General features: G+C 33.9%; 4 protein-coding genes across 4 annotated transcripts; 3 read left to right on the forward strand and 1 right to left on the reverse strand.

The window, feature by feature from the left end:
• Positions 1-979: 979 nt before the first annotated feature.
• LOC132044669 (uncharacterized) lies at positions 980-2,851 on the forward strand. Its single transcript, XM_059435174.1, has 2 exons — positions 980-1,336; positions 2,264-2,851. Exons 1-2 carry the CDS (start codon positions 1,036-1,038, stop codon positions 2,497-2,499), a joined length of 537 nt encoding a protein of 178 aa, XP_059291157.1. The 5' UTR covers positions 980-1,035; the 3' UTR covers positions 2,500-2,851.
• Positions 2,852-6,239: 3,388 nt separating this feature from the next.
• On the forward strand, positions 6,240-11,713 carry LOC132044711 (2-methyl-6-phytyl-1,4-hydroquinone methyltransferase, chloroplastic-like). Its single transcript, XM_059435217.1, has 4 exons — positions 6,240-6,602; positions 8,272-8,589; positions 10,333-10,639; positions 11,258-11,713. The coding sequence occupies exons 1-4, from the start codon at positions 6,349-6,351 to the stop codon at positions 11,411-11,413; spliced, it is 1,035 nt and encodes a 344-aa protein (XP_059291200.1). The 5' UTR covers positions 6,240-6,348; the 3' UTR covers positions 11,414-11,713.
• A 1,148-nt stretch (positions 11,714-12,861) lies between these two features.
• On the forward strand, positions 12,862-16,728 carry LOC132044695 (calmodulin-2-like). Its single transcript, XM_059435205.1, has 4 exons — positions 12,862-14,136; positions 14,435-14,592; positions 15,053-15,133; positions 16,409-16,728. The coding sequence occupies exons 1-4, from the start codon at positions 13,905-13,907 to the stop codon at positions 16,541-16,543; spliced, it is 606 nt and encodes a 201-aa protein (XP_059291188.1). The 5' UTR covers positions 12,862-13,904; the 3' UTR covers positions 16,544-16,728.
• A 2,915-nt stretch (positions 16,729-19,643) lies between these two features.
• On the reverse strand, positions 19,644-26,249 carry LOC132044645 (ATP sulfurylase 1, chloroplastic-like). The gene is made up of 5 exons (XM_059435146.1): positions 25,655-26,249; positions 21,774-22,179; positions 20,736-20,996; positions 20,560-20,646; positions 19,644-20,139 (listed from the first exon to the last, which is right to left on the reverse strand). Exons 1-5 carry the CDS (start codon positions 26,182-26,184, stop codon positions 19,987-19,989), a joined length of 1,437 nt encoding a protein of 478 aa, XP_059291129.1. The 5' UTR covers positions 26,185-26,249; the 3' UTR covers positions 19,644-19,986.
• Between the last annotated feature and the right edge of the window lie 242 nt (positions 26,250-26,491).

Consider the following 26,491-nt stretch of genomic DNA (forward strand, 5'->3'; position numbering starts at 1 on the left):
ATCTAGTTCAAGCCATTAGATTTTGTGCAAGTTTTGTTTCACTGTCTACGCTAAATAGTGGTCTCTAAATTTTGAATTTAAATGGTCAAATGCTATCGTAATTACTACTCTCCTCATAAAAAAAAAGAGTCCACTTAGTCATTTGCACAGCTCTTAAGAAAATATTAATTCCTAGATAAAATAGCTATTTGACTAAATTATCCCTAATTAAATAAGCATTGAGATTTGATCATATAATACTTAATAGGAGCAAATCTGGAAAAACAAGATTAATTCTTTCTTGATTTGATAAATAAACACTTTTTTGACCCAAGAAAAGAAGGCTAGATGGACCATTTTTTTTTGCTTTGGAGGGAGTATAAAATTAATTTAACCTGTGCTAACACATAATTATTATTTTAGCAAATATAGGTTGACCTCCTTATTTATTTCATGATATATACTCTATTTTCGCCTCCTCGATCTACAAAGACAAAATGTATATGACTAACAGTTCATCACAGAAATAGGACCCGTTAAATCGGGATTACTTACTTTTCTATTTCATTTTATGTAATTAATTTGTTTTATGATTTATATAAAACATCATATTTCTTTATTTAAAAGAATTCACTATAAGCTTTTGTTTAAGTTTATGCTACCAACAATTTGCGAGTACAAAAACCCTCGATTACACCATTAAGATGTGTGGTGGAAAAAATAAATACCCTATTTTTAACTAAAAATTTTAAACTCTTGACATTAAAAACAATAAAGCTCTCGATGAGAAGCGTTTAATACTCTTGTGCGTTATGAATTTAAGTTAAGAATTTAAAGTTAGGAGGCAGATTGTCATAAAAATAAGATTGTCATAAAAAAAAACAATGCAATCACCGCCTACTTGCATGACCTCGTGTCGTCTTTATAACACTCAAGACACAAGTGTCTCTTCCACAACGTACACTTGCCTAATTCTGTACACTTATGTCTCTATATCTACAAAAGTTGTGCAAGTCCAAATTAATCTCCTCATAGACCCAAAGAATAAAATATAAAATGCTGAGAGTTTCATTAAATTGGCCCAAGTACTACTCTTTAATGAGAAGAATCATTATTCCTATAGCCAACACAAAATCTTCAACACTCCTCCTTCAAATTACTTCAAATAATTCACTTAGGCTTATAAGGAAAATGAGCCAAGAGGTACCTCAAATGCCTGGCCAACATGCAAATCTTCCATCTGATTTCCCTACTACCACAACACCACCAAATTTATCTACACCCACCGATGCACCACCGGCAGTGGAGGATTCCCCTTTCGTACCGGACTCTGATGCTATTCCACGCATAAGATCAGGTAGACATTGGCGAATTCAGGATTTAAATTTTATTGCGTTTTACTTTGAGAGATTTTGTCATATAGTATATTATTTGTAACTTATTTAATCGATTTAGAAGATATCTTACTTCCTCTGTCTCATTTGCGTATGTGACACAATGACTGTCATAGAGTCAAGAATGAGTTTTGTTAGACTACAATTTTGCATATGTTTTTTCTTAAAAAATATTTTGAATTGTTTAGTTAGTGTGACTTACAGTAGGAGTACTTTAATTGTGTCTACAAACTTTGAAGATTTTTTGTCCGCATTTTCATAAATACTTAGGTATTTGACCTTTGTACTCGGCCTATGCCTTCAACTCGGTCGAAAAGAATTGGATTCCGAGTATTATATATGTTTTTGATATTCAGCAACTTTCAATATGTTTTATCTTAATAATGGTATGAAATTATTTTTGTTTTGATATGCTATACAAAATTCCATCTTATTCAGCCTTAAGCAGTACGTTAAGAAGTCTGTTAATTAGTATGTTTTACGAATCTCACATAAAGTGGGACGGAGAAAGAGAATGTACATATACTTATTAGTGAATTTTATTTAGGAGTAATATCTTTTACATATATAATTATACAAAGTATGACTTGTTAAGAAACTACTCTAAAAAGAGTAAAAATATTAAAAATGAAAGCAGTAAAAATATGGAGGGAGACACGAGGTGGGGGAGACATGACATTAAGGATCTGAGATCATGAATGAGGGAGTTATAAACATAATATATAGTTGAGATCATGAAGGAGCTAGGGAGGTATAAACATAATATAGTTAAAAGTAGACGTGAGGGAATTACATATATGTAGGGGATATCCACATAAACTAATATATTCAGAACATATGACTAAAGTTGTTAGTTAATATTAACACACTACTATACATTTTCACTGCAGGTGAAAATCCTCCAACACCATCTCCATCACCAACTGCACCACGAACTGACACTCCTGAATTTTCTGATCCGCCAAATACTTTGCCGCCTGGCCCCGATGCACCGCGACCGCCCACTTCACCACCATCTGGACAGCCAGAAGAGTCCCCACCACGCACTCCAGATGGTTTGCCTCCTAATAAACAACCTCCAGATCCTGCAGAGCAAATTAGAACATCTAATGTCAGATCTGAATAGTAGAGTAGTTAGTATATAAGTATAAATGGAAGTTGAGGTTCCCGTTTTCTTGATGTTAAGGATGATTGTTTGCATGTTTAATTTCCGCTTAGAACTTGGCTATTAGTTGATCATTCTTGTTTACGTTTTAAAATGCCATGTTTTGTATGTTGGGTTTAACTCAACCTCAAAAGCTAGCTCATGATGGGAGGATTATTCAAGTCCATATAAGGAGATCAAGTAATCCATCCACAATCGACATGGGAGGATCAACATATACAGTCTAACCTCTCTATAATTGTCATTCGTTAAAACAATGTAACGTCCTGATTTTTTCTTCGGAACCGATTTTTCATGTTACATTTTATAGCGGTACTTTTTGTGAAATTACCTCTCCATAATAGACATATTCAAATATTGTGTAATAATATTTTGTACGAAATAACAATGTAACGTCCTGATTTTTTCTTCGGAACCGATTTTTCATGTTACATTTTATAGCGGTACTTTTTGTGAAATTACCTCTCCATAATAGACATATTCAAATATTGTGTAATAATATTTTGTACGAAATATATTATGTATAATAATAAAATATTAAAATATTTATAGTAATCGTTAAGGGAAGTTATTGAATTTCTTTTTGGTAAAAGTTTGGACAGAAATCTTCATTTGAATGATTATCCCTAAGAGACTGAAATTTACGAAATAACCTACAATTGTAGGATTCTTACATCACATTTAAAATATTTAAAATTTTAATTAATTTTAAATGCGTATGTTCCATAGATTTAAATTATGTACGGTAAATTAGTTATGGATTTATTTTTCATTTCAATTTTTAATTAATGAAATATGAAAATTAATTTATATTTTAAAACTAATTAATAAGTATTTTGCTCACGTTTACAACATAAAATATACAGAAAAATAAATTTTTTGGTACTTTTGTTTGTAACAGCTAAACGAAATCCAAACATTAAATGCCAGTATACATACATAACAACACCTCATTATAGCAGTGATGAAATTTTCGAACAAATGCTGCCATTATGGAGAGTTTTGACTGTACTCCTATTACTTAAACCTTATTTAGTTAATTTTTAAAGTTTTTAGCACATAATTTCTTGTTCTTTTAATGTTTTAGGTTTTGATCAAACAATTGCTGAAGATTCAGTGAGTCCCATTGAAATTTTAATGAATTTTTACATATGTTCGTACGAATTTGCGTCACTATCTGAAAAAAGACAAAAGACAAGTAATAAGTCGATGCATTATTAGAAAAGACAAAAGACAAGTAATATGTCGACGAATGCATGAATAGTCCTTTACAAATACAAATCTTCATAAATCAGAAGTAATGAAATTGAACTAAATGAGGTTTAAGGTTTAAGGCGTTACAATTTTAAGAAGAGTTCAAGGTATCTGATGCTACTTGATATATTACCCTCGGATGATAGCTAGCAATAAATTGCAATTTAACGTGTTATAGCGGAGTTATTTATTACTCCTTTCTGTCCACCGTTTTACGTTCATTATGAAAGTAATAAGTACAAAAGTTTATAAGCTACAAAGTTATCCTTATTTAATGAAAGGATGGATTTTTTTTTCCTCTTAAATATTAAGGCTAAGATAATCGTAATTGGAAACCATTGTCAATTAATATCAAATCATTAAACCGATTATTAGTTTTTGACAATTTTTGTTAAGTTAAAGTGGTTGTTAATTTAGGATAGAAGAAATATTAATCATCAATGAATATTTGTTACTACAACAGAATGAAATATATTTATTTATATATGAGATTAGCTCGTCATTTCCTACCTTTTTAAGAGCCGGTGTCAAAATTCTTTAAGCTTGCATGGAACTTAACCTGGTAAAAGTTTATTACGTACAAAATTAATTATAAAACCAAGAAGCACAAAAACTATATTACAATTACAAAACCAAGAAGCACAAAAACTATACTCTTTCCGTCTCACAATAAGTGGTATTTTTAAGTTGGACACATCTCTTAAGAAAATTACTCACTTCTAGAAAGTAGGAAGTGTTTTCGCTAACTTACCTTTAATAAAATGCCTTAATAAAGAAGTAGCTTTTAAATGCTTTACTGGTTATGTAAAATTTCATTTATTTTAAAAAGTGTAAATTGGAAGAAGAAAATCAATACCTTAATTTTGTGTAACATCACTTACTTTGAGATAAAATGAAAAGATAAAAACATCCATTATGAAACGGAGGGAGTTAACTTTATATAGTCTTAATAATCACTAGAAACAAAACTTATGAAAACCACAAAATTTTTCTTCCATTTGGAATTTGTGGCCAACAAATAAATGTTCACATCTTGTGCGTTTTAGCATAGACTTTGTGGCTCGCAGCCGCAGGACTCTTGAGTGTGTTAAAGTTATACTCTCTTATGTTGACATACACTGTACTTCCTTCGGATAAAAAAAAAGAGTCCACTTAATTATTTACATATCCCTTAAAAAAATATTAATTTCTAGATATAAATAGGTAATTTGACTAAACCGCCCTTAATTAAATCGGCATTCGAATTTGATCATATAACACTTAATAGGGGCAAATCTGAAAAAATAAGATTAATTTTTTTTTATTCGATAAGTGAACACTTTTTTTGACTCAAGAAAAAAAGGGTAAGTGAACACTTTTTTTGATTCGGAGGGAGTATTGATGAAGTCCTTTTCTTTTCCACCCTACTGTATCCGTATTGGAATTCATACCGGAAAGTTTCACATTGGAGTTAAAGCGCTCCATTACAAAGATGCTTCCATACCCAGGGAAATTCGAACTCGAAACCTTTAATTAAGGATAAAGGAGTACTTCACACGACCATTGTTAACAGTAAGATTTTTAATTGGTGATTTTATATATCTCATGATATTTAATTATATTGTAATACTATTACAAACTTGTGATTTTTAACGTATAATGACTATATAAACTTATTCTCGAAATTAAGTAAAATAGGAATAATTTAAATTATCTTCAAATCTAAAAACTAGCGTTCGTTTTTTGACGAGAATGTTGCAGCACCAAACGTGTGTTTGGTATTAAATAAAACATTTCTTGAAAATAATTTTCAATTTTTTCATAGTTGATTGGTCAAATTATGTTGAAAAATATTTTATTTAAAAAATAAAATTCTATAATTTTTTTTTTTTAGAAAAAGTTAACAAGTTACATACATATAATATTTCTCTTCTCCACCCCCACCACTCAAATGATGTTTGTCTAGAGGTCAGATTAGACTTACAACGCATGAAACCATGATCACTACGTCGTAAGGGCATTGACACCATAGAATGTTATACAAAATTAGAGTCTTTTCTTTATACTGTTGTCACATAGTTGCTCGCCGTAGCATGTTATATGAAAGTGTCACTTCTTTATAATTGTTCTTACAGAGCTCCTTGCTTAGCATGTTCTACAAAAAAGCGTCGCTTCTCGATAGTGTTCCGTCACAACTGCTCGCCTAGAAGACTAACTCGCTCTATAATATTGCCACACATACACTATTAAATATTTTTGAAAAATTAAGAACAAAAATTATTTATATAAACATTTTTCGCTAAAAATATTTTTCTCTCGTACCAAATACATATAGTGAGTAAAAAAGAAAAAAGAAAAAAAAAAAGAAATCATGGAACGGTGTCGTTCTAGCTTTGTGGCTCTTGTTTTCTTGAGAGTTGTAATCGTAATCTTAACATGTGGTCTCCAAAAAGAGGTGATGCTTCTCACTTGTACTCCCTCACTAAGCTTTTTGTCCTCCAAAATTCCATTAAAATTACATAAAAAGCTTAGCAAAAATATATGAAATCAAGAATATAACTTGGGGTTTGCTTCTTAATGGCTTCTTCAATATTGAGTGGAGCTGAGAATTTCAAGATTCTTAGTGGAATTTCTCCCTATGGGTCATCGTTTCTTGGTTCAGAATTGAATATTAAGAGTTTTCCTCAAAAGGGTATTGTGAGTTATTCAAGGAATTTGAATTCTAAATCAAGAAGAACTCTAAGACCTGTCAAATGTAGTTTGTCTGCTTCAAGGCCAGTTTCTCAACCAAGATTCATACAACACAAAAAGGAAGCATTTTGGTTTTACAGGTAAGGGTGTCAAATGGGCTGGTTAGGCGGATCAAAAGGGCAATTCGCGCTTTTTTTGGGTGGTCTTTAAATTTTATCCCTCATATTTGAAATCTTTAAATATCTTTAAATTTTACCCTTCGGCTAAAATTCATGGTTCCAGGTTTGAACTTTTACTCAGTAAAAATTTGCAAGGCAGAATTTAAATTTTGCTACGCTCCTACCGGCATACATTTGTTAAGGAATTATAAAAATTATATCGGATCCGGCATATTTATGCCTTATGGGCAGACTTGACATAAGTATGTCGGGTCCGGCATAATTTTGGTAATTTTTTTACAAGTTTATATTGGATCCAGCATATTTATGGGTAAACTTTTAGTTAAGCATTAACTAAATTTTTCTAGTTATGTCTTATGGGACAGTATAACTAAAAGTATGCCCTATAAGACATAACATTTTCTTAAGATATAAATTTTGTTTTATAAGATAAATTTTTAGTTATACTTTAAGGAAAAGATTCGACTCATGAACATACTTTTAGTTATGCCTTAACTAAAAGTCTGCCCCATAATGCATAACTAGGAAAATACTTCTAGTTAAGGCTTAACTAAAAGTTTGCCTATAAGTATGCTGAATCCGGCATAAGCTTATTAAGGATTTATCAAAGTTATGTCAGACCCGGCATACTTATGCCAAGTCTGCCCATAAGGCATGAGTATGCCTGGTCCGGCATAACTTTAGTAATTTCTTAACAAGTTTATGCCGGATCTGGCATATACGTGACCCAAACCTTGTCTTGCATTTTTTTTAAATTTATGCTTGAGCGGGGGTTCGAACCCAGAACCTCATGATTTCTGCGTGAACGCTCAGGGTTGCAACGCGAAGGGCAAAAATTAAAGACCAGCAATATGAGGGGCATAATTTAAAGACCACAAATATGAGGGGCAAAATTTAAAGACCACCCCAAAAGAAGGGCAATCCGCGCAAAAAAAAGCATCAAAATGGGCTAAGTTAATAAATGAGTTGAGTTAAAATGGGCTAAAAAAAGGTTCATAACCCAACCTGTCTAATTTTTACTAAGTTTTAAATGGTTGTTGGTTAGGAGGTGATTTGGTCATGTATCAAATCCTGCATTACTTGTACCATGTTTGGTAGCATCTTCTTGCTATATATAAAATTTAACATACCAAATTACACTGTTCGGTTAGCAATTTAGAATCCCACATAACTAATACATGTATATGAGGTAATTATGTTTTATTTTATGTAGGATACAAGACAGAATAACTGATACAAACATAACTAATACATGCATAACTAATCCCTGCATTATTTATACCAGCATTACTAATACCTGCATAACTCTAACCTGCAACCAAACGAACCCTAATTGTTTTGATTGTTATTTCATAGTATTTTGAGTACCGAATAAAAAAAATTCTTTTATTATGGCTATATATAATATATCAAACAAAAAAAGAAAAGTTAATTTGAAAGTACCTTGACAAGGTTCTATGGGTCAATTTGGGCTAAATATCAGCCCAATTTGAGCTACATATCAGACTCAATTTTTAGATGAACTGAAAAGGGCTGAGCTAATAAATGGACAGGTCAATAACCCACCCAAACTTGAATGGGTAGGGCAGGTCGTGTTTTTATGGACTAATTTTGACACCCTTATATACAGGTTCTTGTCTATTGTGTATGACCATGTGATAAATCCTGGGCATTGGACTGAAGATATGAGAGATGATGCACTTGAGCCTGCTGAGCTACACAGTAGGTATTTGCAAGTGGTGGATGTAGGTGGTGGAACTGGATTTACAACTCTTGGAATTGTTAAGCATGTTGATGCTAAAAATGTGACAATTATTGATCAGTCACCACATCAGCTTGCTAAGGCTAGACAAAAGGAACCATTGAAAGAGTGCAAGATAATTGAAGGAGATGCTGAGGATCTTCCATTTCCTACTGATTCTTTTGATAGATATGTTTCAGCTGGAAGGTAATTTCTCTACTTTGTTTTTTTTTAATAACTCGATGGATCTCCACGGTTTGAAATTCGGTGGATAATGTGCCCACCCCTCCAAGGGGGATGGAGAACGTCAGTTATGGGTTTATTCGAGCCCAGAGCCAGTAGCTTTGGCTTGAGCTCCGTATGTGTTAAAATTTTGGGATCTTTAGACAAATAACCGACATACTTACTATTTACTTTTCCTAGCCGGTATAGTCTGATGGTACATGGATTATAATTGATAGATATGTTTCATCTGGAAGGTAATCTCTCTACTTTTCTTCACAAAAGGTAATCTCTCTACTTTGTTTTTTGGATGACTGAGAAATCCCGAGGGCTAGTTAGCACACAGTCTGAAACTCGATGGATAATGTGTTCACCTCTGGCACCAAGGGTGTGGCCTAGTGCTCAATGAAGAGGGTTGAGAACCATGAGGTTTCTGGTTCATATCTGTGCGGAGGCAAAAACACTAGATGGTTTCTTTTCATTTGTCCAAGCCTTTGTGGACAAAAATATCCGGTACCTGTGCTTGTGGGAGGTAGCAGGTACCTGTGGAATTAGTCAAGCCGCGCAAGCTTACTCGGATATCACGGTTACAACAAATAAATGTGCTCGCCCCTCCAAGGGCGGGTGGGGCCTGGAAGTTATGGGGCCGAAAGAAAACAGTAGCTTTGACACAGAATTTGTATATCTTAAAATTTCACTAAAAAGTATAAATAATTGATTTTTAATGCAGTATATCAAATGAGTTGTGGTAGAATCCAGAACTCGAACACAAAAAGTTCAAATCTTGGATCCGCCTCTACACCCTTCTCCAATCTACTTTGTTTTTGCTCTTCTTATCTGATGCTACTTTATAAGAAGTTGCAAGCTATTACTGCTGAACTATTGCTTAGAGAAATTTGGGTTTCATGTTAAGGATAAATCATTATACTGGTGAAATGTCAGTTTTTTCTTGTTATTCTTGTCTTTCCTACTATTCGGACTTGTTAGTAAAGTACTATACTACTATGTGATGTTGTTAAACAATTTAATCGAGCTGGGGCAATAGTGGAGCCAAGAACTTATACGAGGGGATTCAAATAAATATTAATGTTAGACTTGGGATTTGAATCTGTCATCGAAAGCAAATCTTGAGCTCCCTTGGCCACTTCACTCAAATTTCACCTTTTGTTAAGGGTATTCAATATGTTTACATACAACAACAAAAAATTGTTTTTAGTATAATTTTAAAATAAAGGGATTCCATTTTACTCCCTTTCCGTCATCTAGCTCCGCCACGGAGCTGAGGAGGAGTTTTTGTTACTCTTCCTCAGATGTCGAAATACTCTTTAACATTCTATGATTTTGATAAAAGACCATATGGAAGGTTGTGCAGTTCAACTAGCTATGTTTCCGTTGCAATTTTTAGGCCACATGTATTGTTTTCTTATGTTTACCCGCTTCAATTTTAAAATTACTAGTGCAAAGATGAAAGATGATTTTTTTGAAGAATTAACCTTGCTACGAAGGTGTTTGTTAAACTCAAAATACAGCGCGCAACTGAATTTCAAATACGGAGAAATTTTACTTTAGGTTTTTAACCAATGTGTTATGTCTCCTTATTTATATTAAACAAATATATTAAGTTCAAGACTAATAAATATGCTTGATGTATGATTTTGCTGTTCTATTATCCGGTGGAATCCAGTTCAATTTACTTCTAGATGTAATAACATGATTGTATTTTTCCAGCATTGAGTATTGGCCAGATCCACAGCGTGGTATCAAGGAAGCTTACCGAGTACTAACCATAGGTGGGGTTGCTTGCCTAATTGGTCCGGTCTACCCGACATTTTGGTTATCTCGTTTCTTCGCAGATGTGTGGATGCTCTTTCCAAAAGAAGAAGAATATATAGAGTGGTTTAAAAAGGCTGGTTTCACACAAGTTAAACTCAAGCGTATCGGCCCAAAATGGTATCGTGGTGTCCGCCGACACGGGCTAATCATGGGCTGCTCTGTGACTGGTGTGAAGCCATATGCTGGGGAATCTCCATTGGAGGTAAGGACTTCCGTTCTTCCTAAATCTGCGCTGTTGCTTAGAATAAAGAAAGACTTTAGAAACTTGTGATCTAAAATAAATTATAGGTTATGTGGCTATAAATCATCTCATTAAGGGTAAAATAGATACTTTAATGTTAAATTGTTACTAAATATAGAAAAGTGTCATTCTTTTCAGGCCTAACTAAAAAGGAAAGAGTACCACATAAATTATGACGGAGGGAGTATTTCATTGGAAAAATTTTAAGCACGTTTTTTCACTTTCCTGCACTGCGCCACTCTCTTGATGTCACTTTACAGACACATTTTCCACTCTCTGACTTTTCGAAATTTTTGGTATATTATACGGATAAGACTAGTTCTTTAGAATTCTTCTTCATTGAGCACTTGAGATTCCAAGTATTATGAAATCGATTACTCCTATTTGGAAAATGCTTATAGTACTATTTTCTAGTACTAACGGATAACAATAAACATACAAACTTAACCTTTTCATTTTCCATCCATAGTCAAATTACATGACATAAATTGTGATGGAGCATATACCGTTGATGGCACGTAAAAAACACTTTGTAACCTGAACTATACTTTCTGACACTAATAGTAAACATTTTTGCAGCTCGGTCCTAAGGTTGAGGATGTGAGCAAGCCTGTAAACCCGTTCGTATTTCTCTTGAGATTCATGCTTGGCTTAATGGCTGCAAGTTACTACGTGCTCGTTCCGATATACATGTGGCTCAAGGATCAAATCGTCCCGAAAGGTCAGCCCATCTGAATAATAAGAAGAATTATCAATCCAAGAGAAGTTCTGCACAAATTCTGTTTGACTGTGCGCCACCAGTGACCACAAATCTGTCGAGTACCGACAAAGTTTTTGGCGTCGTCACAGAGGTGAATTTGTTGCTTTAGTCTGTTAGTTTTGCAGCCTTAGAAAGGGCCCTTGTAAAGTTTGATTTCATGGTAAAACCTAGAAAATGTTTGTGATGTTTCCTAGTTGTATAATCTATTATTCATGTTTTTTATCATGAGTTGACGAAACTCGTTGAAATAAATAGTAGTAATACATTATTTGCCATTGTTGAGCATGTTTTAGTATTTTATTCATGTCATAATTGATGTTCTTTTGTAATCCTTAAGCAACTTCAACATGTGCTGCCTGTGGAGGATGTAGCGTTAGTGCTACGGGTTCAAACTCAACCCGGTATTTTTGACATGTAATAGATGTCTTTGATAAATAACAAAAAGTTTGACAAATATTAGATTCAGAACCTATAACTCTAAAAGTACAATAAGTTTATCATTAAGAACTTTAAAGATTGAACCATCCAGTTAAAATCATTGATCCTCCTCTGTGCTGCACACTAGCAAAAAGAATCAAAAAGGGCAGGCGAAACTCTGGGTCTTACGTACACAACCTTATCTTGCATCGCAAGAGGTTGTTTTCCACGTCTTGAACCTATGACTTCCTGATTACATGGAGCGACAACTTTTACCGTTGCGCCATGCTCCCCCAAAGGATGCAAAATGAATGGAGGAAGAAAACAAGAAAGAAAGATTGAACAAGGCTAGACTCTATGCATGAAAGTTATAGAGAATATGAGTCAAGTCTCCAAATCATGATGACTTCCTTTGCAAATTTTCTTACTTGGTTTAGAAGGTGATTTGAAACACGGTTTGATGGAAATTTTTTGGGAGACAGTAATAATACTTTTATTCCTTTGGAATTTTGGACATAAAATAGCATGAAATTGACTTCTGTTTTTCTAACAAGGAGTTGGTATATATGACCTGGAAATATTTGAGGATTAGTGACGCATGGTTTGAACTCAGTGGGTAACGGATCCATCCTTCTACCCTTTTTTTTTTTTTTTAAATACCAGACTCTCATTTGCAGTAGTGTTCGAATACGTGACAAGCGCCGAATTCACACATCCTCAGTTCGGAAGAAATATGAAAATAATACATTGATTTGGACATACTCACGTGCACATGCGAATTCAGGATTTGAAATTTTATCGGTTTCATACTTGAATTAATATACCATAAAAATTGAATTCACAATCAAATATCCATTAATACATATACAGAGTCCCAACAAAAGTTATTGAGTTCATGTGTACCATATAGCTTCTGAAAGCTTATGACAACGCCAAGTGGGTGAAAAAGTGGTATTGATACCACTCCGAATAAGGTATTGATACCACTCCGAATAAATTTAGGAAAATAATAGGACTCCCGCAAAATCGAAGTATATAATTGAAAACAAAAAACACTAAAGAAAATGGAGAGTAGCAGCAAATCATGTGCCATACATATGAGAGATAAAAATGGCAATCTTCTTGCACGCAACTCAGCGTGCTGTTTGGGTGTAACCATAAAATATGGTCGAAAAATAAAAAAAATATATTTGGAGTTTTAAGGCAAAATACAAAGTAGACAACTCATATTTTTTCCAGTCATTCTCTTTCAATGCTCTTTGTTCCCTACTCATCTAACCATCCAGCTGAGTATTTAATTTGATTTATCTTTTATTGATCAAATTTAATTATTTTTGGGAAGGAGAATATCCAAGAAATTAGAAATAGAAATACAGAATCTTAACTGGATGGCTATGTTTACAGTTGGAGATGACTTACGTGCCCTCACGGTATGTGGTGGAATGGATATGATCGTCCTTCCGTTTTCTTAATCAAATGTCTCGGGTTGGAGTCCTGAAAATAGAGAAATTGCTTATAGAGGAATGCTTTTCCTTTAAATGGACCCTACAAATTGATCCGACTAGTTTAGATTCGGGCCACATGAGATTTTTTTTTTTTTAAGGGGGGCGCGCTTCCTATCCTAAACTTTTCATTTTACTTTTAATCATGACGCACTTGTAATCATAAAAATAGAGTAAATAATGAAAAACACACATAACCTATAACTTTTTCACGAGTTTCACACCTCGACTATCAGCTTCTCTCTTTTCTTAACTTGAAACTCGTGAAAAAGTGATCGTTCACATGTATTTTTAACCATTATCTCACATGTTATTACATGTTTGTGTCTGGTACATCTGATTTAGGCTGAAAATCTTTTTTCCTTTCAAGTTCAGCACTTCAAAGCATGACAATATCTTTCAAATATCTTAATATCCATTTTTACTAATTCCAACCTCTGAATCTAGTCAAACATTACTATATATCTTTTGTCTTGTCAAACCCCTTATTCCCTCCTCTCTTTTTCTCTAACTTTTAATATTTTATAATTAATTTTAGTGTAACTAAATGCCTTTATGGAGCCCTCTTGGCACAATATTATTCCTCTATTTAATAAATCTCACAGCCAGCATTATATACTCAATTTTCTCTCTATTTCTCTGCTTTTTGTCTTGTCTATTAAAGATCCAAAAAGAGAAAACTATGGCAGATAGTGTAAAAGCAAATGATAGTGTAAAAGCAGAAGATCAACTTGTTGAATTCAAAGAAGCCATCAGTTTATTTGACAAAGATGGAGATGGTAATAATAAGTAGTAATTTTTTTATTTTTTATTTTTAATTATTTTTTATTCTCTGCTGGTGTTCGATATCCATATTGAGGCCTGAAGTAATTTGAATTCGTGCTTGCATAAGGTAAGGAGAAGCGCTCCTTACAACTTTTTTTCTCATACTCAAAGCTCAAATCCGAGACCTGGTTAAAGCGCGAATTTTTTCTTGAGTTCGTGCTAATTCTTTCAAAGAACTCTACAATAGTTAGATTGGTTTTGTCAAGTTTACTTATTTTTTGGTTGAATCTCAAACATGACATTCATCTGCAGGCTGCATTACAGTAGAAGAATTGGAAACAGTGATAAGGTCATTGGGTCAAAATCCAACAGAGGAAGAACTATGCCATATGATTAGTGAAGTTGATGCTGATGAGAATGGCACCATGGAATTCACCGAATTCCTCAACCTCATTTCCAAGAAAATGAAGGTAAAAATTTAATCGCACTCGGTGTTTGTGTTTAATCATATCAACCTACTATTGCTAAGCGATTTAAGTGTAACACACTTGTTATATATCTGTTGGATTGGTGTAAAAAGCAGGTGCAGATAAGTTTTTATCAAAATTTTCATTCATATCTTTCCTCCATCTACCCCACCTGTTGACTTGGTATGTTGTTGTTGTAGTAGTAGAGTAGTATTTTTCCTCCCTCTGAATGTCAAGCCAGTACCGGAGCTAGGTTCAATGAAGCGGTTCAACTGAATCTCATTCATTAAAAAATTATACTGTGTAAATAGCATAAAACTAAATTTTTATATAAGGGTAAAATAGTTGAGAATTGCATTAGTCACAAGTTTGAATTCTAAAAATGACATTCTTGTGTATTTTAGAATTTTCTAATTATAGTTTCTGACATCACTATTATCTTTTTTGGGTTGTCAATTTACAGGAGAATGATTCAGAAGAGGAACTTAAAGAAGCTTTTAAGGTGTTTGATAATGACCAAAATGGTTATATTTCAGCTAATGATGTGAGTTAATATCGTGTTTGAATTTCGTGCTTATTGTTATATTATGTTTTTTTTTAATTAAAAATAATCTTTATTTATGCTTTTTAAAGAAGATTTACTAGAATTTTTTTCGAGTACTTTGGTGTACTCAATCATGTACGGCATGTACTCATATTGTTCTTGAAGACCAGTCAAAAAGATAAAACTGTTTTTAAATTAAAAAAAAAGAGATTGCATATTTTAATTAAATTATCAATGAATATAATTAAATTAGTTAAGGGGAAGGTGAGGGGGTTCACATGTTAATATTATCTGTCATTATCTTAAAATATTCTTATTTTTACAGTTGTTTCAAATCCTAGATAATTATTAGGTCATTATTATCACTTTGAAACCAATCTGTCAATGCAATGAATTTTTCCACAGTTCAAACTGAACAGTGCACTTATTGCTCCTTTTGACTTTTTTTTTTTTAATTGTTATTAATCTAAATTACGTAGTTTTTTGGATGGAAAACCAGGATATGTGCAATAGGAAGTTGTAAATTAAAATATTACTATATGTTGTGACCGTATAAAATTATTTACGCAATAAAATATCGTAGAAGGTAATACAAACAGATCTCTTGATAAGCATTAATTGATAATCTAGTGCACACAAATTTCTTAATAAGCGACGTAATATTTAGAGAAGGAAGCAAATGAATAAACTTCACGCAGGGTTGTTTTCCCTTTTAGTGGAGAAGAAATTGCACCATTTGTCCTTCAAATGGTTGATCTATAATTTTTGTCCTTTAGCAATATAATCGAACTTATGTCTCAGGGTGTAATTCTTTAATCATGCTGGGCATAACTTGTATATTATTATGATGCGAATATATAAACTTATACCGTAAGAAAAAGTTATTCACTTTATTATAAGGGCCAAAAACTAAAGATCAACACAAAATAGGGGCTTAAATGCCAATGACCCTTTAGTGGACCTTACGTCGCACAAATCTAGATTAATCGAGCCAGTAGCACTAGATTCCAGATGGCTATATGGCTTTTGCGTACACACAGACGATAATTTTTTTTATAGAGTACAATCAATTCACTTATGAGGTAAGTACGAATAAATCTTTTAATTAACATTAATTGGTAATTGGATAAAAGAATAAATCTTTTAATTAATATTAATTGGTAATTGGATAAAAGGATAACTTAACATGCAACCACATATTAAATTTAATAATGATATAAAAAATAATTTTAATTGTCAGTGTATATAACTTAAATCCGTTATGATTGTCTACAGTTAAGGCACGTGATGATTAACCTTGGGGAAAAACTAACAGATGAAGAGGCTGACCAGATGATTAGAGAAGCAGATTTGGATGGAGATGGTCAAGTCAACTTTGATGACTTTGTTAAAATGATGACACTTGGATAGAAAAAAATTATTCATATTTGTTCTTTTTACTAAGTATCATTTTATAATTATTTGTTTTATTGTAGTTATTAACTATATGATCAGTGTTGCAGCTAAGGAATTAATTGTAGGATTATTCGACTATTAGACTCTGAAAAATTTGTAATCAAACGATCCCTTAATTAGTTTATTTTTATTTCCCACTCTGTGTCCTGTTCCGAATTTGTTTTGGGGTCCAGTGAATTCGAATTCGCACGTAAAGTCTAATTTTGGACGTAAAGTGCTAAACCCGAGACCATTTGTTAAGGATCAGTCGTGAAACCACACTTATCCAAGAAGTTTCAATTGACATCTCATCGCTAAAAATTTACAGTGTACGTAAATAGGTAAAAAAGAATCTTTTATGTGTATATACTATATATATGTTGAATTAATTCTTCGTGTGTTTGCTTTTTTAATATTTTGTCCTCTTAATGAAAATTCTAGTTCCGCCACTATTAAGAATGAAGGAATACTTACCATCCGACCACAACCTCTAACAGTCCCTTAATTTATTCCTAACAATATACTAGAATAAGTATAAATTACTCAGTTGTTTTTCTTACCATTCTACTTAATGAACTATCTGCATGTGAACTCTTCCTAATTTCATCCAACATTTTATAGTCTATTAACGTTATATTTCTTATTTAATTTGAGATATCATAAATCTAAGAGTTAATAAGAACCTTACTTTCCCTTATGACCTTCATCTTTTACTAATCCTTTTCACACGTCTGATCTCTTTGATTTATAAATCTTGCTTTAACAACTAATTAAATTAATCTGTACCATCCATATATAGAATAATTAATTTGTCCATTCCTAAAATTAATCAAAAAGTTATAGTGTTTTAGATAGGAACGATAACAACACTACCAACAACAATGATTTATAAGTTACAGTTTTTTATTATTTTGATTTTTCATTTGAGTAGGTTATGACTTATTTTTGTTTCTTATAACTAACCAATTAGTCGTAGATAATTTCGATAAGGCACGTTATATTAGTTTATTCCTTAATAACATACCAAAATAAATAACAATGTAATTTGTCATGAACTTAATAGGAAGAAAATGGAGATTTTATATATTTGTCACGTATAAGTTCAATGATGCCTTTCACAACTCCAAAAGATGACTAAATTATCACTACTTAGTCAAGTAATTAAATAAATATTAGTAGTAAACATAGAATTGGCTTCCTTCCCAATGCCCGCAATTCTTAAGGAATAGCATATATAATTCTACTCTTAGAAATTGGCAATTTGTAAGAAACTAAATTCAAAGCCACGTTCATAAATTTGTTGACGTGACATGTTTCTACTCACATAAAGTAAATTGATTTTGCTTTAACATACTTATCTACTCTTAGCAGCCGTAGACACATGTAGAATTTTAAGTTTATGAGTGTTGAATTTTAGAAAAAGCGTTTTATTAAGTCTAAATAAATTATTTATACATTATAGATAGATTTTTTTAACACAAATTAAAATCTTAGCCAAACCTAATAAATTATGCCGATCCCGTAATTAGGATTCTAGCTCCGCTCCTAACTTATTGTTGCTTGGTTAAGCTAATGAGTCAAGTCTTTTACTTGTGACTTAAGGTTTTCTTCTCTCATGCGTCAACAACTACGTGTAAGCTATTTGGTTCATTTGAAAAGTTTTTCATGTTTTGAGTTTTTGTGCGTGTGTGACTTTTGACTACCACCAACTACAGACTACGGACCTTACGTCTCACGACAAACACTTAACTCGTAGTCAATGCCAAAAACAGATTTTTCATCCAAAGGATTTATCATTTATTATATATAATATTAAAAAGAGATAATGATCTAAAACACATCTTAACTGTCTTTTTTTACGAGTGTTTCACCCTAACTATAAGCTGTTCTTTTTTCTACCCGAACAATCACCATCTAATGGTGATAGTTCATGTAGGAAAAGGAAACAACTGATAGTTGACCTAATCATGTTCGAGGTGTGTTTAAAGCATAGATGGTGATAGTTCAGATAAGAAAAATGAACAGTTCATATTGAGGTGTGAAACTGTAAAAAGTGATTATTCCGGTGTGTTTCGACAATTAACTCTACAAAAACTGACTGATTGCATAGTTTATTGGATACTTATAAATTAACCTCATCCATTTCATACTCAGTTAATTATGTTTTATGAATAAGTCAAGGGTCAAACACGTGGAAATCATAACTCACGATCTAGAGATCTTCGTGTCCAAGTACCGGAGCGTAGCACCATGGGTGGTTTGGGTATATACGTCGAATCATAGAGTTGGTTGTGTCCACGCACTAACTCTCATATAGAAAACCGTATATGGGATTTGGCCATCTCATACTGATGCCATGACATTCAAGGTAGGGAATACTGGGAATGTTGTTGTATATTAATGCCATGGCATTTAATCTTGAAGTAGTCTCATATCGATGACAATGTTGAATGGTTCTCCTTGCCCGACCTGGACACGGTTTTGTTAGGCCAACGAGGCCTGACAAAGATCAGTTATTGGTTAGAGAAATTGAAGTAGTCTCGTATCAATGTTTTCTTATCTGCTAACGCAAGGCATCCAATTCCGTTCCCCACAATTTTGTCAGAGTACAGGCTCCAATATTTCTTCGGGGATCAAGTGCTTATCATCATGTCAAAAGCTATACCGAATAGCAAGAATATAACTTTATTTGTTAACCAAATCCATCAAACAAGCACTATGTTCGATCATGACTACGACCCCAGCCATCCCCGGCCCTCACCTGGGCCTTGCCATACCCAAGATGTTGACGTTACACAAAAAATTGCATGGCCAGCATTGTTCCGCCTAAATGCTGAATACACCAATCAAATATTGTTTTCTCAATCAAATCCAAAGGAGATTCAAGTGAAGCCAAGACCAAGCCAAAATTAGCTCACCTAGTGATAGATGTTACATTAAACTTAGCAAGAAATCTTATGATAGCGAAAAACTAATGCATCGCTCTAACGTCCTCAAAATGATTCCGATATGTTAATAGCTAGCAAGTGATCATGAAATAAAAAAGCAAATGCACTAACAAGGCTGAAAATCTGAATGATTCAGAATGAAACCTCCATTAAGTGAAAACAAATGGTGTCCAAAGTTTCCTATCAAAAAGAATGAAATACAACTCTCCAACTTCTGTACTACATAGTCCATCCACCAGAAGACTTAAAAACTCATTTTCATTAAAGCAAGTACCCTATAATATAGGTGTGTGCATAATCTTAGCATGCTTTGTTTAGCACCATAATTTACAAAAGAAAGAAACTTTTTCCGCAACCTATACCACCATGCCTCGCTATTATTATTTGTCTTTTGGAGAGTAATAATGTTAAAAAAGAATCTTCAGATACCACAATGGGGAGAAATTGTTTCTAGCCCAAACATACTGTAATTCACTTTCTAAATGATGATGCAGGCACAGGGTCAGTTACTCTGCCATTTTCAGCTTGAGACAAACTATCATAGTATTCCACCAAAACCTTCCAACCACCTGGGCACATAAATCCGTCTGGAGGGCTCTCCTTGTTCTTTGCAAGCGTTCGCATCTGAAAGAAAAACAAAGAGTTACTTAAGCTATATTGATTGAAGGACAGCAGCAAAATACTTGATCTAGCATTGTAGAATGTAATGAAGTTGTCCTTTCCGGAGTCAGGTAAAACTTACGCTGCTCGGATTCTCCAAAAATATTGCCGCACCCGAGTCAGATCGTCCAAAAAGTGCACTACTTTTGGAGGATCTGACACGTACCCACCAACTTTTTTTAATGAAGTGGTCCTTTCCGAGGCCGGAGGGGAGGGGACTAAAATCTATGTTGCTTGGATTCTCCAAAAATTACTGCCACACCCATGTTGGATCCTCCAAAAATGCACTACTTTTTGGAGGATCCGTCGCGCACCGGCCGGCATTTTTGAAGAGTCTGAGCAACATAGATGTAGAATACTGAAAGCCAAAGGAGAGATAGAAACCTTGGTGCCTGAAATGAAGATAAAATCTTGAGGCCTAGAGGGGTCAAAGAAAGCCATTCCATTCTTGGTCTTGTCATATGCCGCCACCTAAAAGAAAATTTAGTATTCACATTAGAGTTTGGAAATAAAGAGGAAAGATGTGTTGCATTTTAAACACGGTTAGGATATTGCCATACCCTGAAAGGCAAGATATTCAACCGTTCTAGTCCCGGAGCCATACTGAGGACCTTCTTGCCATGATCTGCATCGTAAAGATCTCTCTTCTCCAGTGGATGACCCATTCCAGCTGGATCTCGACCCACGATATAAAAGTTAGCACCAGCATTGATGCGAGCCTTTGCATGCCATTGCACCTCGGTTGGACCAGCATAGTGCATGGGAGATGGGAATATAGAAACCACAGTTGTCTCTGGATCAAGCACCCCATCTTCAAGTACCTGAGGAGAGTTCCAATCATGTATAGGAGTTAGAAAGCAACACCACGCCACTACATGACTCAAATTTAGAAGGTGAATCAAGGTTTAGCTGGGATTTCAGCCACCAAAAGGGATCAAAAGAAACTGAGAACTTTTCTACTTTCTTCAAGAAGTAATTTACACAAGAATAGACGCCCTAAAAAATGAACAGAAATAAGTAGGAACTTTGAGCAAAAATGACCAGAAAATGACAAACAAGTACTTTTGGTCTCTGTCGAATATTTAACAAATTCTGGCTGTTAGATTTGACGAGAACTGTAGAAAAAAAGATTTAATCAAAAACACTGGGAAAGTTCATTCACATCCTAGAAACTGCCACACAAAAAACCATACTAGACACCAAAAACTATACAAATTAGCAGAAATTGCACATAAAAACTGCACCAGACTCTAGAAAGAGACAAAAAATAACAGAAACTGCAAAAATGTACAGTTCCTGATAAATCTTTTTTTTTTTTTTTAATCACAGTTCCCATCAAATCTAACAGACGGAGTTTGTTAAATATTTGACGGAGATATTAAGCGTTAACCTTTGGCAAACATAAAAAACTAAAACTGTTCAGAACTATTTGAACCTACTCCCCAACATAAGTGACCATTTTTGTCATTTTCTCCAAAAAAGGACTGTGGAAGCTTGGTCAGTTGAAAGAGGTAAGAAATCAAGTAGCGTAGCTTTTCATTGCTTTATTTTACTGCCAAAAAGTGGAAAACACAGGCTCGATAAACAGAAGCACAAACCTGTTCATGTTGCTTCATTCTCCAATGAAGTGGAACATCATCTGCCTTTGTGTAACCTCCAAGAGGATGAAGCAAAAGGACAGGATTCTTATATCCCATCTCAAGAAGTCGCCGACGTGTGTCAGTCATCAATAATGCATGGCCATTATGCACAGGATTTCTCAGTTGAAAAGCAAAAACTGCATCTGCGTTACGCCTTGTAAATTCATCACGAAGTTCAGCAGGTGAAAGTCGGAACCTGTCAAGACCATCATGGTACTTGATTGGTTCTATAACTTTCAAATCACCACCAATTAGCCAGTCTCCAGCGTGAGTTATAGCTTCATCTGCATAAGGAAGACCTGGGGCAGTTGTGCCCCAAGTTCTTGCTATCCGTTCTTCTTTGTTATGCTTGTAGATCTCGATACTACAATTACCAAATTAACATGGAAAGACATCAGACATAATAAAGACATCAGAAATACTTATGTTGGTGACAAGCAGGTAAGAACCATGATAAAATTTAGTACATGGAGGAAAAAGGGGTGAATGAATTGCTAAACAACCAATGCGAAATAATAGTCTTCCGAATATCATTTGCTAAACATGCAAATGATTACATGGCAGGAAGTTGTGTCAAAAGACCTGCAAACGCTTGGTATCAATGCAAAGATCTATATAGGTAATAGCTACTAGTTGAGGTTAGGTTTTAGACTAGTTATGGAACTATTATTAACGTATTTTTCACTTTTATTTTATTTAGTATGATGATGATTGATATGAGCTTAAAAGAAACGAGGATTCATATAGCTGACCCCCCAACTTGTTTAGGACTAAGGCATAGTTGTTGTTGTTATCCGTCTGAGTAAATGACAGAGTTAGTTACCACCTTTTGAGCACTTTGAGTCACTACATCAGAAAGAAGATTACTGATATTGGATTCAAGAAAAATATTTCATATCATTATCCAAAAAAAAAAAAAAAATTACATTATCATTATAAAAAAGAAAAATATTCATATAGAGATTCCACCAGTGTATCAAGTTGTTTGAGGCTCCCTATTACTTCTGATTTGAAAAAGATTTCTGAACAGATGAAGAAGAGTAAAGATAGGTGTCTTCCAGCTTACGTATTTGTTTAGTAGAGGAAGATTTGATAAAGAAAGAAAAGACAATAGGGGGTTGCTCAGATGGTAAGCACCCTCCACCTCCAACCCGAAGGTTGTGGGTTCAAGTCACCAAGGAACAAAAGGGGGAGCTCCAGGGGGAGGGGGAAAAAAAAAAAAAAAGAGATAAAGAAAGAATGATCAACATGTTAATCTTTATAAAAGCAAATGGAAATCTTGGATGTAGAAAGTTGAAGCACATGATGACCTGTCATCCCTAAACCGGTAGAAAATAATCAAGCTTCTGCCTTATGAGCAATTTTAGAACTTCAACTCGAAGGCTGGTGAGCCAAATGTTATACTTTCTTAACATCAGGAGTATCCTAGGGAAAACCTAATATGACGCTGATTCATTTCAAGATATTTTGATGATGAATGTTCTTTTCATGGCACCCAAGGGTGTGACCAGTGGTCAATGAAGCGAGTTGAGCACTATGAGGTCTCAGACTCAAATCCCAGCGGAGACAAAAAATGCTAGGTGATTTCTTCCCATTTGCTCTTGCCTTGGTGGACAAAGCTACCTGGTACCTGTTGCTGGTGGGAGCTGGAAGGTATCCCGTGAAATTAGTCAAGGTGCGTGCAAGCTGGCCCGGACACCACGATTATAAAAAAAAAAAGTTCTTTTGATACATATTAAAAAAATCATAATTGTAGTTGACACAACGTACGCGAAAGTTTTTTCCTTTACTACTAGTCATGCTAATCTTGAGGGGGGCACTAAAGCCTAACACATAATCATATTTGATTTATATTTAGACGGGGATGCCTGTTCAAATAAGTCATTTTCACATGGTAAACTACCGAGACCATATTGGCACTGTGATATCCATCGAGATACCGACCTAACATATTTGTGCAACTATGCACCAATCCCATCTATCCCCACTTGTGGGGTTTTTTACACTAGGTATGTTGTTATTGTTTTATGCACCAATCCCATCTAGATACTCAAAAACACATATATAATGCTAACTGCTATTCATAATGGTTGTACTAACCATCATGACTCAAAATTAGGAAACGGTTGTAAAATCATCAGATTTAACATCAACGTATTTATGAAAAAACAGGGATAACTTCAGATTTCTTTTATGGTAAAAGTTACCTAATGCATTCATACGGGAACTGCTATCCTATTACTGTCCTCTCCGTTCTAAAATAACAGAAATACCTCGAAAACAGTACTGCTTACTACAAATAATTTCTCTTTTCCTTGATTATCATATGCTATAAAGATTTAAACTTTTCTTTAAATCCTAAAGGAAGATTTACAACCCAACATATGTCACCCAACTTGCCATTTAAAACCGTTGGCACTAGCAAATTTCCTTTTGAATAAGTCCCACGATCAATTCAAAACCACATACCACTTATCAAAACAAACGATTGACTGAAGAAAACATGTTTTCAAGCAAAAATAAATAAAAAATGCACCAAACAGGGGAAGAGCAAGGACGCTTACAAACTAACATATTTCTGCAATTGTGCTCCAAGCCCATCCAGATACTGGAATATGTATAAAGGGCTAGGTGGCATTCTTAATAGTTACCAAAACCATCATGATTCAAAATTAGGAAATGGTAGTAAAATCATCATATTAACATCAACATCTTTCTGAAAAACAGTAAAAGAAACATTCTCAAATAGCAGAAATACCTTGAAAACATTACTGCTCACTAGTCATTACAAACAATTGCTCTTGCCCTTGAGTACCATTATGCCATAAAGATTTAAACTTTGTTTTACATCCTAAAGGAAGATTTACAACCCAACATATGTCACCCTAATTGCCATTTACAAAATACAACCATAAGCACTGACATAAAAAAATCTAACTTTCCTTTTAAAATAAGTCCCAAAATCAAATCAAAACATATACTTACCACTCAGCAAAGCAAACAGTTAAAAAACAATACTTACCCAAGGCTTGGTAAGATAGGAAAAAATAGCCTACTATATAGAAATAAAGATAGAATGGTGTCAAAAAAAAAAAAAATTAAAAACAATTTCAAGAACACAAGAAATTTCTTCTTCCTCGCTTAGTATGGCAATGGGGTTGTTTTCATCATCAATAGCAAGTATTATTATTATATACAAGTAAATTATGGCATTAACAATATCAGTACTATTCCTATTCTAATACACCTTATTCATTTAAGCAACAAACCAAATAGTCCATAAAGAACGGCAACATTACTAGTACACCCTATTCAGTACTATTATTATATAAATAGTAAATTATGACAGTAACAATACTAGTACCATTCCTATTCTAATACACCTTATTCATTTAATACAACAAACCAAACAGTCCATGAAAAATAATGTCAGCATAACTAATTCCAGCATTATTAGTACAGATAGGAAAAATAGCCTACTATACAAATAAATATAGAATGTTGTCAAAAATAAAAGCCATAATACATACATGCCCTCAAACTTGGCCTCAGCCGGCAAGTATGCCCTCCAACTTTGGGTTTGCACAAGTAGGCACCTCAACTTGTCTCCACTTTGTCAGTTTAACACTCCAACTCACAAAATGATCGTCTATAGTCTATACACCTCCAAATTTATGTGTTGCGTCAGTGCCACCTCACCATTTGTGTTTACATGTTCAATGTTATACAAGTTGAGGTGCCTACTTGTTCACACCCAAAGTTTGAGAGCCTATTTATGTATTATGCCTAAAATAAAAACAATTTCAAGAACACCAAAAAAAAAAAAAAAAAATTCTTACTCGTTTAGAATGGCAATGGGGTTGTTGTCATCATCAACAAGACTGACACAACTCGAGCCACCAATTTCACTCTTCTTTTCATCATCAATAGCAAGTACAATTGGAACAGACATATTAACAACAGAGCCATCTTCAATTTTAATAGAATTAAAATGAAGAGTTTGGAGGAACTCAGATTCTCTCATAAAACCATTTAATGGACTAGCCCAACCTTCACTTAACACATGTACCCATTGTATATCAATCTTGTTAAGCTTTATTTGTGGTAACTTAAATGCTTCTTCTTTCTTTAAATCTCTTTGTGATTCCTCAACAAAGAGTGTTACTAGTTTGCCACCATCTGGTTCTATCAATAACCCACAACGGATTCGGGTCGGGGCACCGACTGACCGGGTCGACCCGGTTCTTTTTGATGTGGAACGGGTTGGGAGAGGTAGATTGAAGGGTGTAGAGAAATGGGTTTTGTGGGTTTTGGGTAAAGATTGGATTTTTGTTGGAGTTTTGAGAAAATGAGAGCTTATAGTTGCCATTGGAGTTGCAGAGAGGTGTTTTTTTTTTTTTTTTTTTTTTTGGTTCTCTATCCACTTTTAGGGTGGAGGAAATGATTTTGGTGGGGTTTTATAGGGTTAGTTAAGATAGGATATTGGAGGGAGATGTAAGGTGTGTAATTTAGGAAATAAATTTTCCAAGGACATAGATGTACGTCAGCAATATCGAAAGCATTTTAATTTAAATAACGAACTCTGATTCTACGCCAAATTTAAATAAATAAATAAAAGGTAAATGTATTTGAGTGTACGTGTTCGTTGTATCTGATGTCAAATGTATTTGAATTTT

The sequence above is a fragment of the Lycium ferocissimum genome, unplaced genomic scaffold (genome assembly GCF_029784015.1).
Source record: "Lycium ferocissimum isolate CSIRO_LF1 unplaced genomic scaffold, AGI_CSIRO_Lferr_CH_V1 ctg51, whole genome shotgun sequence".
In the NCBI taxonomy this organism is placed as follows: domain Eukaryota; kingdom Viridiplantae; phylum Streptophyta; class Magnoliopsida; order Solanales; family Solanaceae; genus Lycium; species Lycium ferocissimum.